Genomic DNA, 13,667 nt, shown 5'->3' with positions numbered 1-13,667 from the left:
GCTTAGAAGCGACGAACTTTAGCAACGGTGCACAGTTAGGGGAGAACACTTCTTGAAATTGTTGTAAGGGATCATCTTATTTACTACCGTCGTCCTAAGTAAACAAGATGCATAAAACATAATAAACATCACATGCAATTATATAAAGTAGTGACATGATATGGCCAATATCATATAGCTCCTTTGATCTTCATCTTCGGGGCTCCATGATCATCTTGTCACCGGCATGACACCATGATCTCCATCATCATGATCTCCATCATCGTGTCTTCATGAAGTTGTCATGCCAACGACTACTTCTACTTCTATGACTAACGCGTTTAGCAATAAAGTAAAGTAGTTTACATGGCGTTCTTCAATGACACGCAGGTCATACAAAAAATAAAGACAACTCCTATGGCTCCTGCCGGTTGTCATACTCATCGACATGCAAGTCGTGAATCCTATTACAAAGAACATGATCTCATACATCACAATTCATCATTCACCACAACTTCTGGCCATATCACATCACATGATCAATCGCTGCAAAAACAAGTTAGACGTCCTCTAATTGTTGTTGCATCTTTTACGTGGCTGCAATTGGGTTCTAGCAAGAACGTTTTCTTACCTACGAATAACCACAACGTGATTTTGTCAACTTCTATTTACCCTTCATAAGGACCCTTTTCATCGAATCCGCTCCAACTAAAGTGGGAGAGACAGACACCCGCCAGCCACCTTATGCAACTAGTGCATGTCAATCGGTGGAACCGGTCTCACGTAAGCGTACGTGTAAGGTTGGTCCGGGCCGCTTCATCCCACAATGCCGTTGAAGCAAGAAAAGATTAGTAGTGGCAAGTAAGTTGACAAGATCCACGCCCACAACAAAATTGTGTTCTACTCGTGCAAAGAGAACTACGCATAGACCTAGCTCATGCTGCCACTGTTGGGGAACGTTGCAGAAAATTAAAAATTTTCCTACGGTTTCACCAAGATCCATCTATGAGTTCATCTAAGCAACGAGTCAAGGGGAAGAGTTTGCATCTACATACCATTTGTAGATCGAGTGCGGAAGCGTTCAAGGGGATGGTGATGATGGAGTCGTACTCGTCGTGATTCGGATCACCGATGACCAAGTGCTGAACGGACAGCACCTCCGCGTTCAACACACGTACGGGACGGTCGACGTCTCCTCCGTCTTGATCCAGCAAGGAGGAAAGAGAGGTTGAGGAAGGCAGCTCCAAGGGCAGCACGATGGCGTGGTGCAGTTGGTGCAGCAGTATTCCGACAGAGCTTCGCCGAGCACGTACGGAGGAGGAGAGGTGTTGGGGAGGGGAGGGGCTGCGCCTTGAGTTGTGGTGTACAGCAGCCCTCCCCTCACCCCTCTATATATAGGAGGAGAGGGGCAAGGGGGCCGACCCTCTAGGGGAAATCCTAGAGGGGGGCGGCGGCCAAAAGGTGGGGGGCTTGCCCCCCAAGCAAGGGGGTGCGCCCCCTTTAGGGTTTCCCCCCCCCCAACCCTAGGCGCATGGGCCCAAGGGGGGGCGCGCCAAGCCCACTAGGGGCTGGCTGCTATCCCTACGCAGCCCAAGTGGCCCCCCGGGAGGGGTGGTCCCTCCCGGTGGACCCCCGGAACCTTTCCGGTGGTCCCGGTACAATACCGGTATGACCCCGAAACTTTCCGGTGCCCATTTAACAACTTCCCATATATAAAACTTTACCTCCGGACCATTCCGGGACTCCTCGTGACGTCTGGGATCTCATCCGGGACTCCGAACAACATTCGGTAATCACATACTTGTCTTCCTGATAACTCTAGCGTCACCGAACCTTAAGTGTGTAGACCCTACGGGTTCGGGAGACATGCAGACATGACCGAGACTCTCTGGTCAATAACCAACAGCGGGATCTGGATACCCATGTTGGCTCCCACATGCTCCTCGATGATGTCATCGGATGAACCACGATGTCGAGGATTCGATCAAACCCCGTATACAATTCCCTTTGTCAATCGGTACGTTACTTGCCCGAGACCCGATCGTTAGTATCCCAATACCTTGTTCAGTCTCGTTACCGGCAAGTCACTTTACTCGTACCGTAATGCATGATCCCGTGACCAAACACTTGGTCACCTTGAGCTCATTATGATGATGCATTACCGAGTGGGCCCAGAGATACCTCTCCGTCATACGGAGTGACAAATCCCAATCTCGATCCGTGTCAACCCAACAGACACTTTCGGAGATACCTGTAGTGCACCTTTATAATCACCCAGTTACGTTGTGACGTTTGGTACACCCAAAGCACTCCTACGGTATCCGGGAGTTACACGATCTCATGGTCGAAGGAAGAGATACTTGACATTGGAAAAGCTCTAGCAAACGAACTAACCGACCTATGTGCTATGCTTAAGATTGGGTCTTGTCCATCACATCATTCTCCTAATGATGTGATCCCGTTATCAACGACATTCAATGTCCATAGCCAGAAAACCATGACTATCTGTTGATCACAACGAGCTAGTCAACTAGAGGCTCACTAGGGACATATTGTGGTCTATGTATTCACACGTGTATTACGATTTCCGGATAATACAGTTATAGCATGAATAAAAGACTATTATCATGAACAAAGAAATATAATAATAATACTTTTATTATTGCCTCTAGGGCATATTTCCAACAACACCATAGTAGTAACCCAACCTTTGTGATCGGAGATCCCGTGAATTAGAATCTGGGAAGAACAAGCTATTGGTTAACTGAGGAGAGTAATAACTTATGATCGTCTCCAAGTGAAGATGCAAAACTCTCAGAGTTGTAAGGCTCAGATCTGTAAGGCAGGTCGGCAACATGCCTTAATGTGGTTCTATTGACTATAATTAGCAAAGATGTTGTCCTACAGAGCAGTCTTGAAAGAACACACCTATATGAGTTCTGACTGTAAACGTCGCAGTCTATGAGATTTGGGTGATCTCTAGTAAACTCACGAAGAGACCAGGGAATATGACGTATAAGCTCCAAACCGCGGGGTAGCCTACTGGCGGTGAGGTACTGGTTAAGACTTTGAGTGAAACCTGTTCACACAAAACTAGCAATTCAAGGCATTGTCCATTGTCAAGTTGTGAATGGATATAGCTTAAAGTTCTAGGCAGAAGTTCAACTTAACAGTCTCTGCTGAAACACTGGTATATTAAACAAGTGGTGAGAGAAGACAAATCTCTAAATGGGTATTTGAGATCTGGTGGGAGATTGTTAGAATTAATGGGCTAGGCCCATAGCAATTTCTGAAATCTCAAAGCCCATGTGTAAAATGGCAAGTGGTGGTGCTAAGTTTAGTCCCACCTTAAAAGTTGAAGAAGAGTTGGACCTCTTTATATAGTGGGTTCTCTCCACCACTCTAAGTGGTGTGTGAGAAGAAAAAGGGAAAACCACACGCGCGCGCTCGCTCGCCTCGCCTGGCCTGGCCTGGCCTGGGCGAGGCGAGGCGTACATGCGACATGCGTGTGAATGGTCCGCCGAAATCCGGTCCGTCTCCTTGCAGGAGCGCAGCTTCCTTTTGCCGTTTCATTTTTATGTCTTGGCAGACAAGTTTTGATTTCTTGTCCGGTAAGTATATGAATTAGAAACCAAGTCGGTTTGGGATTGTGGTCGCGACACAATACCGTCTCTGGTCCTAATATATATACAGCTACCGGCTGCGGCCAGAGATACACCGAAAAACACCTAGGGTTTTGCCTCATCTCACAACTTGCGCCGTCATTGTAGTCTACTCCATCCCAAACGCTGGCATGCATCGGCGCGTGGGAGAGCAGGTCTCCGGAACCGTTCGTCTTTGCGATCCTGCACCGGGAGAGGACGAATTAGGTTTTTGGGAAGCGCTGTGCGCGACTGCTCAAATTCGTCATCACGGGTCGTCTTCCGTCCAAGTCGGGCGGTGCTACTCATCGTCGTATTCATCGCCGTCAGCAGCAGATCGTCGCCAACATCGTCATCAACACTGTCGCACCCATAATAGCTAACGATCAGTACGTCCAACATCCTTTGTTCATGTCTGTTTCTACAGCTATTGTTACGTGCTTGTTGCTGTTATGCATGTCTTGCTGTTCTTCTAGTTTGCTAGATTATTGCATGCTAGTATCTCTTCTAGTCATGAATTATTTACTGAAATTAATTATGAACTTGCCTAATATTCCAACAAATGTTGAGTTGCCGAGAGCTCAGGATGCTGACAAAACTACGGTTTCTTCTCCATTCCTGCCTAGCCGCAAACCTTGACCAGTGCGCCTGACCCAAGCACCTGAAGCGCATCAACCCGCTCACAAGTCATACCCAGCGAAGCCTAGATAGTTAGGAAAGTAGCGCGCACGTGGAGCTCGGGGTTCCGGTGTTGGAGTCTCGCCCTGACGCCGCCCATGTCCACCACGGCTGCGGCGCACCACCAGCTGCATCGGCATGCGGAGTCCACGCCGCGCGACCTCCAGCGCGCACGGCAAGCTAGACCGCTGCTCGGCGTCAGGTCAGCAGCAGCTGAAGCGTGGGGGGAACCCAACCTTGACCCGTACGGATGTACAAAGCTGAAAAAAGGCGTGAGGGGTCCTGCCTACGTGCTTGCTGCCAGCACCTTTAGAGCAGATGGTGGCACCGGCGGCGGAGGCGGAGGCGGTGGCGATGGCCGGCCGCAAGACCTTGCCGGACGAGTGCAAGACCCTGTGGCAGATCGCTGGGCCGGTCATCCTCACCGGCGTCTTCCAGTTCCTCATCGGCTTCGTCACCGTCGCCTTCGTCGGCCACATCGGCAAGGTCGAGCTCGCCGCCGTCTCCATTGTCATCGGCGTCATCGAAGGCCTCGGCTTCGGCCTCCTGGTACCTATTACTACCTGACAAATCGACTTCATATATATTTCGATTCTTTCATTAAACAAGCTAGAAGCCTAGAACCGTGTGGTTTGACAAGCGTTGTGGCGTCGCGCCGCAGCTGGGCATGGGGAGCGCCCTGGAGACGCTGTGCGGGCAGGCGGTGGGGGCCGGGCAGCTCCACACGCTGGGCGTCTACATGCAGCGCTCCTGGATCATCTGCCTCGCCACGGCCGTCGCCCTGCTCCCGGTCTACATCTTCACGGACCCCATCCTCCGCCTGCTCCGGCAGTCCCCGGAGATCTCCGCCGTGGCCGGGCGGTACGCGCGCTGGTGCGTGCCGCAGCTCTTGGCCTACGCCGTCAACTTCCCCATGCAGAAGTTCTACCAGGCGCAGAGCCGAGTGTGGGTCATGACGCTCATCTCCGGCGCCGCCGTCGGCCTGCACGCGCTGATCAACTGGGTCGTCGTCGCCAGGCTCCGCCGCGGCCTCCTGGGCGCCGCCATGGTCGGCAACGCCTCCTGGTGGCTCATCAACGCCGCGCAGTTCCTGTACGTCGTCGGCGGCTCCTTCCCGGAGGCGTGGACCGGGTTCTCGCGCAAGGCCTTCGCCAGCCTCGCCGGCTTCGTCAGGCTCTCCCTCGCCTCCGCCGTCATGCTCTGGTTCCTACTACTACTTTCGTTGCTTCCTGCTCTAATTAGGAGTATCTACATTACAGACGAAATTGTGAGTATAGGAGTGATATTTGTGCTGCAGCTTAGAGATGTGGTACTACACGGCGGTGATCATTCTAGTGGGTTGCCTGAAGAACCCAGAGATTCAAGTCGGGGCCGTCTCCATATGGTCAGTGTACCAGTAATCTCTGACTGACTTACAGTGCTTGTTCCGAGACCTCTTCTTTAATAATTCGCCTAATAAGAGGTTGAATTCTGTTGCAACAGCATGAACTACAACATCTGGACACTAATGGTATCCGTTGGTTTCAATGCCGCCGTGAGGTACGCGCGCAACCGCTCTGTCCTCCTCCCCCTTTCTAATTCCTGTCTCTCAACTCTCAAGACATTCCAAGAAATAATGACCCTGATCCATCATGCCCAGTGTTCGCGTGGCGAACGAACTTGGCGCCAAGCACCCGAAAGCGGCCAAGTTCTCGGTCGTGGTGGCGGTGGCCACGTCGGCCGCCGTCGGGCTCGTCTTCACGCTCGTCGCCCTCCTGGCGAGGAAGCAGCTGCCTAGGCTTTTCACCGACGACGAGCTCGTCGTCAAGGAGGCCGCGAAGCTGGGGTACCTTCTGGCAGCCACCATAGGCCTCAACAGCATTCAGCCGGTGCTATCAGGTAGGTATTATACGCATCAGTCATCATCAAGAACGTTATCTGGAAAGTAAGTCTGTTGACAGCAAATCGATGATGATGTGACGTGTGTGATCGTCGTTGGTGATTCCTTCCAGGAGTGGCCATTGGAGCTGGGTGGCAGTCCTTGGTCGCCTGGGTCAACATCGGCTGCTACTATCTCATCGGCCTGCCCCTCGCAGCTGTCCTCGGCTTCAAGCTGAAGCTTAACGCAACGGTAAGGCCAAGACGGACAGTAGTCCAGGCTCCAGGAGACTCTCTGCTGTTCTGATTTTTGCCGGGAGAAATGCAAACGGCTACAGATTCTGTGTACGTGCAGGGGATTTGGGTGGGGATGCTGATCGGCACGGTTCTGCAGACCGTCATCCTGTTTATGATCCTCTTCAGAACCAAATGGCATAAAGAGGTAACAAACACGCTTGACAAACTAGTTCGAACAACTGAAAAGTGTAACTCCTAGTTGATCTTTGATTTCTGATGCACTAATTTTGGGTGGTGGTGATGCAGGCTATGCTGGCGGAAGAGCGGGTGCGGAACTGGGGAGGAAACGTCGAGCTGCCGACCGTCCAAGAAGCAAGATGAAACGGGAACGGGGAAGCCTGGTTGCGCGCACACCACACAAATTTGACACAAAGAATAAACACAAGATACAAAAATAGTACATGAATCATTCTCTCTCTTTTTTACTGAGAGGGACTACAGTAATCATTCGGTGTAGATGTACTCCCTCCGTCCGGAAATACTTGTCATCAAGATGAATAAAAAATGATGTATCTAGATGTATTTTAATTCTAGATACATCCATTTTAATTTATTTTGATAACAAGTATTTCCGGATGAAGGGAGTATTCTTTAAGGGTCTTCACTTTTGTTCTATAATCTCTTGAAGCATAAGGTTAGAAGTTAGTCTCGTGGTCTGCGGTGGGCGGCCGGCGCGATGCTAATAGGCCGATGTCTAGGGTGCACTTTTGTTTGATCTTGGTTTCTAGAGGAGTTTGATCATTTTGTTTTGAGACTATTTCATATAATTAACAAGAGGACATCGAATAAAAAAAAACTGAAACACACTTGATAAAACAAAAATCACTGATTTTTTTTTTTTTTGAACACACAAAAATCACTGATAAACCAAAGAACCTCCCATATAACGCTCCTTGCGACATGTAGGACTGTCGCACCGGGCCTGCTATGGGCTGCTGGCCCAGTCAGCCGTTTCTCGCTGTTTATGTGCCAGATGTTGTACTCTTTTTGTCTAAAGAAAAGATGTTGTACTATTTTGGGTTTAACAAAAATCATTCTTATGCTTCTTTCGGTTTACTCGTGTTGGGTAAAGCTGGACTCGCCTAAACGGGTCAACATCGAACGGTCGCCCAAAACACTTTGGCATCAGCCTCATGACGATGCCTCATGTGACATATGTAGGATCAGATGTTAGGAAAAATAGGTCACGGACAGTAAAGTCGTGGGCCGGTCATTTTTCTAACGGTATACACCGGCATCGTCCCCCAGGCGCCGTTTTTGCGTGTTTTTATCTCCGAGCAATGGAAGCTGACTTAATAAGTTCCAACACTACTTTTCCCAGCATCACAGTGCCATTAACACATCAGACATCACCGTGAGTGACCAGACCACTGACCAGTGACAATTTTTGCAAACTTAATTGTCACCCCGCGCAACAGAAAGGCTCGGCGAGACGAGACGAGACTGGAGGGGCTGTAAACTAACTAATCCTCTCATGCAATTGTGGGCGTGCATGCTGAGCTCCGTCCGCCTCCCTTCTTTTTATTACCGAGGGAAGCAGGCAGGAAGCTTCCTCCGGCGTTGAACAGCTGACGTCCGGTCGCCGGCCGGCTCTTTATTGCCTGAGCTCCGCGCAGTGGTTCAGGTGGCATACATAACGCACGCCTTCGTCCATTTCATTGCGAGGTTTCTGTTTGCGGACTGGAATTGGGCTGAATTTATTATGTAGGAAAAATGGCTAGACACGATTGAAAAAATAAATTTAGGTCAGTCGATTTGTATTAGTCGATCTGTATTAGCCGTATGAAATCGATTGACCCGAAAACTAAATTCAGTGGACTAACCTTTAGCTATTATGTACGTATTATTTATGCAATACAATGCATTGCGTGGGCAATGCCATAAATAAACATGCACGTACCGTCAAATAAGATAAACATGTGGTATATACGAATGAATTGCATGGGCGGCTTCGATCTTGTCTTGGACCTAGCTTCTAATCGCGATGGTGTGAAAGCACGCAACCAGGGAAACAACAAGAAACTATAGGCGAAATGTTCAGCAGTTGTTGGCGTTTCGAAGCTTCCCAAAAGGCGGAGGGGCCAAAATTAATGGAAGAAACACCGCCATCCTTCTGTTTGCCATGGTAGTAAGAGGAAACGAAGCTACTCCCCCGTCTCATAATATAAGATCGTTTTTCACATTAGTGAATAAGTGTAGTTAATTACGTGAAGCAAATCGATTAGAGAATTGGATGGGACACTGGATATCACTACTCGCTGTCGCTAGTCTCACGGCTGTCATGTTGCATCTTGCATGCGACGACACCTATAGCTTACTCACGGCGGTGCTACCCATGATGTTTCCTTTGGATATCCGATCGAATTAGTATGTTCTCTCCTTAGTTTGAAACTGATGGCGGTCAGTAATTACACCAAGTCGACACTCTTCTTTGGCTAGCGACTAGTAACCTCACTCGATCGGTGCGTGTAATGTAAACTGAGGAAGTGAACATGGACATGTGCCACTGTTTTCGACGAAGCGAGTGTATTAATATCGTGAAGATATCAATTATACCAGCCTTTGCAACAACGCAAAACTTTATTGACATTATGAATGCACACAATCAATAAAAAAGAAAAAGCCCGCTACAGAGTTTCAGTCCTTGCAACTACAGCACAACCACTACCAAAACAACAACTAAAGTCCAAGTTCCTCAAAAGCGATGCCTCAAAGAAGAAAACAGTACACAAGCACCGTCGTCGGCTCGTCGCCGAGAATAGATCTTGGGCTTTCATCGTGAAGATAGCCCCCACACTCAAAACAATGCTTTCAATGGGGTAAGACTTTGAATTTCACCTTTACTGTCGCCTCACTTACATACCGCTGGTACGAATACCGAAACTCCAAGTAAGTTCCTCATGTGCCATCATCAATCGGCTCGATCAATCCTTCCGACAGAAAGCAAGAAGAACCACAAAAGTCCGGTGAAATTTCCCTCCGCTGCACGCCCCGCCGTAACATACTGCATTGGACCGCTTCGCCTTTCTCCCCTTATATATACGCCCGCACCTCAAGCATCACGGTCTCACCGCACGCGCGCGCGCACACGCACGCTTCACTAGCTTAGCTTTCGGCTTTTGGCTACGTAGTTTCGGCGGCAAATGGCGACCATCGAGGTCTCCAAGCCACCGTCATCCAAGCGCATGTCCCCGAAGGGGAGCTTCAAGCTGAGCCTGCTCGCCTGCGGCCACTGCAAGGCCACCACAGTCTCGCCCCCGGACTCCCCCACCGGCGCCGGCGCGCGGTCGCTCTCGTCCTCGGCGTCGTCCTCCGCGGGGACCTCCCGCGACCGCCAGGCGGAGCTGCGGGAGATCTTCCGCCACTTCGACCGCGACATGGACGGCCGGATCTCGGGCCGGGAGCTCCGCGAGTTCTTCGCGTCCATGGGCGACGGCGGCGCGGAGGCCGCGCTGGAGCTCGACGCGGCCGGCGACCTCATGCTGGGGTTCGAGGACTTCGTCAGGATCGTGGAGCGCAAGGGCGGGGAGGAGGAGGAGCGCGAGGACCTGCGGCGCGCGTTCCAGGCCTTCGAGGCCGTCAAGGGCTCCGGCCGGATCACGCCGCGCGGCCTGCAGCGCGTGCTCAGCCAGCTCGGCGACGACCCGTCCGTCGCCGAGTGCGAGGCCATGATACGGGCCTACGACGACGACGGCGACGGCGAGCTCGATTTCCACGATTTCCACCGCATGATGAGCCATGACTAGCTGCCTGTGGCGCGGCTGGGCACCACTTGTTGTTACACTGTATAGTCTCTGTAGTTGTATACGTACACATACGTATGATGTAACTTGTACCCTTTTATTATATACTCCCTCCGTCCGAAAATACTTGTCATCAAAATGGATAAAAAGAGACGTATCTAGAACTAAAATACATCTAGATACATCTCCTTTTATCCAGTTTGATGACAAGTATTTCCGGACGGAGGAAGTATATATGAGATGGGTCACCCCTAGAGGGTTGAGCCGGTTCCCCCAATTCTATTGTCTTACATGGTATCAGACTAGGTAAACACGCTTCCGCCTAAAACCCTAACCTAGCTGCCGCGGTTCCTGTCATCTGCGCTGCGCCGCCGCTGTCCTTCAGATCGCGCCGCCGCCGCCACAGCCATGTCGGGCTCCGCCGCCTCCGGCTCCACCACGGCTAGCTTCTTGCCGGCCTCCCTCGCGGCTCTGCTGTCCCGACCCCTCGACGTCGCCGCGGCCTCCACCGCCCCGATTGAGACAAGGAGCTTCGGGTCGTTCTTCTCCTCGTCGCCAGGGCTTCCGATCGTGCCGTATCCTGCTGGGGCTACAGCGGGCGCTCCCTCGTCCGCCTCCCTCAGCGACGCGGCTCCCGCCTCTCTTCGCGACGCTCCGCTCAGTGGGGGCCAGCCGCCGATCGCCCCGTCCTTCGCGCCGATCGCCTCGGCCAGTGGGGGCCCATCCCTCGCGCTGGTGGCGCCTCCGTCGGCCATGATGGCCGGTTTCACTGCCTCGGCCTCGGCTCCTTCATCGCCTGTTCCCACGGCTGCGACAGTGGCTGCAACCGCGGCCTCTGCCTCTACGGCGCATCCGCCTCCGGCAGTCTACTCCGCGGGCTCTTTGCCGCCGCCGCCGTCTCACTTCAGGAACCTCATCACCATCAAGTTGTCGGCAGACAACTACATCTTCTGGCGTGCGCAGGTTCTCCCGCTTCTCGGGAGTCATTATCTCCTGGGCTACGTCGATGGTTCTCTCCCTTGTCCCCCTGCGCTGGTGGATAGCGTGCACGGCCCGGACTACAATCCGGCACACCGTGTTTGGACAGGGCAGGACCAGGCGAACCTCTCCTCCATCCAGGGGTCGCTCACTCCGGCTGTTGCCGGACTTGTTGTCTTCGCCAAGACGTCTCATGAGGCATGGACCATCCTCGAGCGTTCGTTTGCGGCGCAGTCACAGGCTCGTGTCTCCGCGCTTCGTCGCCAGCTTGGTGAGTGCCAAAAGCTGGATTCCACGGCCACCGAGTTCTACAACAAGGTCAAGGGCCTTCCCGACACGTTGGCCTCCATCGGACAGCCCCTCACCGACTCCGAGTTTAACTCGTTCATTGTCAATGGTCTTGATGAGGAGTACGACGCCCTGGTCGAGATCATGAATGAGCGGGGCAACTCGAACCCCATGATGGCGCATGAGGTCTTTTCCCGCCTCCTTCTCACGGAACAGCGGGCCAAGTCGCGCCGCTCCAGGGGCAGTGGGGGCTCCCTCTCGGCCAACGCCGCCACCAAGGGTGGCCGCCCTTCTTCATCATCGAGGACTGCTTCGGGGCTGCCATCGCCGCCTGCCTCGGCCCCCCTGCTACCGCGACATTACCGAGGGTTGGTGGTAAGCGCGTGTGCCAACTATGTGGTATTGAGGGGCACTGGTCCTCTAAGTGCCACAAATGCTTTCAGAAGAGCTTTCTGGGTCTTGGCAATGATGGCAAGGACACGCGCAACTTTGCGCGTCAGGTGGCCATGGCGGATCGCCTAGTGTCCACCAAGCAGCAAGGGCACACTCAGTCCTACTCTGTTGATCCCCACTGGTACATGGACTTTGGGGCCACGGAGCATCTGACGAGTGAGATGGGAAAGCTCCATACTCGCGAACCCTACCACGGCTCCGACAAAATCCACACTGCAAATGGAGCAGGTATGCATATATCTCATATTGGTCAAGCATCTCTTCTCATTAGGCATGCAGATAGGAGTCTTCAACTTCGTAATGTGCTTAGAGTTCCCTCTGTGACACGTAATCTTCTTTCTGTTCCTAAACTTACACGTGATAATAATGTGCTTTGTGAATTCCATCCTTTTGATCTTTTTATTAAGGATCGGGGCACGAGGGACATTCTTCTTAGCGGGCGGTTGTGCCAGGGACTCTATCGTCTGGAGCATCCTGCAGTCGCTCGTGTGTTCAGTGGAGTTCGGGTATCTTTGTCACAGTGGCATGCTCGTCTTGGTCACCCGGCCACACCTATCGTTCGTCATGTTTTGCGTCATCATGAGCTTCCTAGTGTGTCTAGTAATAAAGATGTAGCAGTGTGTGATGCTTGTCAGTAGGGGAAGAGTCATCAACTTCCTTTTTTGGAGTCTAGTCGTGAGGTGAAACATCCTTTAGAACTTGTGTTTTCAGATGTGTGGGGTCCTGCTCAGACTTCTGTGAGTGGTCACAATTATTATATCAGTTTCATGGATGCTTATAGTCGCTTTACCTGGCTTTATCTTATTAAATGCAAATCTGATGTGTTTGACATTGTTGTTCAGTTTCAGAAGCATGTTGAACGTCTTCTCAAGCACAAAATTGTTCATGTTCAGTCCGACTAGGGGGGGGGTGAATATCGCAACCTCAACTCCTTTCAGTCGCTTGGGATAGCTCACCGTTTAGCATGTCCACATACACATCAACAGAATGGTTCTGTCGAACGTTAGCATCGTCACATCGTTGAAACTGGTCTTACTCTATTGGCCCATGCATCGGTTCCGTTTCAGTTCTGGAGTGATGCTTTCACCACTGCATGTTTTCTCATAAACCGTACTCCCACTCGTGTTTTGAATATGAAGACTCCCATTGAGGTTCTCCTTAATGAACAACCTGACTATACCTTTTTTAAGGTCTTTGGGTGCGCTTGCTGGCCACATCTCCGCCCGTATAACAAGCGCAAGCTTGAGTTTCGCTCCAAAAAGTGTGTCTTTCTGGGCTATAGCTCTCTTCATAAAGGATACAAATGTCTTCATGTTCCCACCAATCGTGTCTATATATCTCAGGATGTCGTGTTTGATGAGCATGTTTTTCCCTTTGCCAAGCTTCCTGTGTCCACTGTTGAACCACCCTCTTTGCATTCATCCTCTGTTGCAGCTGACCAATTTGATGATGTTGCATACTCTCCTATATTGTTGCCTAACCATGGTGCAGGCACTGAACGTGGGGCTCGTTTGGAAATTTTAGAGGCACCGTCGCCTCCTTCGTCGGCATCACCAGCGGCTCACGACGATCATGTTGAGCCTTTGCATGGCCTCGGCTCCCGTGCCCATGCACGTCCGGTCGATACCCCAGCGATGCATGCTTCTACGCCCCTGGCCTTTGGGCCGGTCTCGCTGCTTCGGCCTGCCATGACTCCCTTGCCAGAGGAGTCTGGGCCGGCATTGCCCGGGCTGGTTCCCTCGCCATGCAGCCC

At 51.7% G+C, this 13,667-nt stretch overlaps 2 protein-coding genes across 2 annotated transcripts; both read left to right on the top strand.

Moving 5' to 3' along the window:
- Positions 1 to 4,397: 4,397 nt before the first annotated feature.
- On the top strand, positions 4,398 to 6,943 carry LOC119272087 (protein DETOXIFICATION 33-like). The gene is made up of 8 exons (XM_037553673.1): positions 4,398 to 4,847; positions 4,960 to 5,501; positions 5,596 to 5,682; positions 5,781 to 5,837; positions 5,938 to 6,176; positions 6,290 to 6,408; positions 6,511 to 6,597; positions 6,699 to 6,943. Exons 1-8 carry the CDS (start codon positions 4,617 to 4,619, stop codon positions 6,771 to 6,773), a joined length of 1,437 nt encoding a protein of 478 aa, XP_037409570.1. The 5' UTR covers positions 4,398 to 4,616; the 3' UTR covers positions 6,774 to 6,943.
- Positions 6,944 to 9,563: 2,620 nt separating this feature from the next.
- On the top strand, positions 9,564 to 10,336 carry LOC119272086 (probable calcium-binding protein CML41). The gene has a single exon (XM_037553672.1). It carries the CDS (start codon positions 9,596 to 9,598, stop codon positions 10,196 to 10,198), a length of 603 nt encoding a protein of 200 aa, XP_037409569.1. The 5' UTR covers positions 9,564 to 9,595; the 3' UTR covers positions 10,199 to 10,336.
- Positions 10,337 to 13,667: the final 3,331 nt, after the last annotated feature.

The sequence above is a fragment of the Triticum dicoccoides genome, chromosome 3A (genome assembly GCF_002162155.2).
Source record: "Triticum dicoccoides isolate Atlit2015 ecotype Zavitan chromosome 3A, WEW_v2.0, whole genome shotgun sequence".
Taxonomy (NCBI): Eukaryota; Viridiplantae; Streptophyta; class Magnoliopsida; order Poales; family Poaceae; genus Triticum; species Triticum dicoccoides.
Note: the sequence above shows the minus strand (reverse complement) of the source record. Positions and strands in the feature narration are given on the sequence as shown.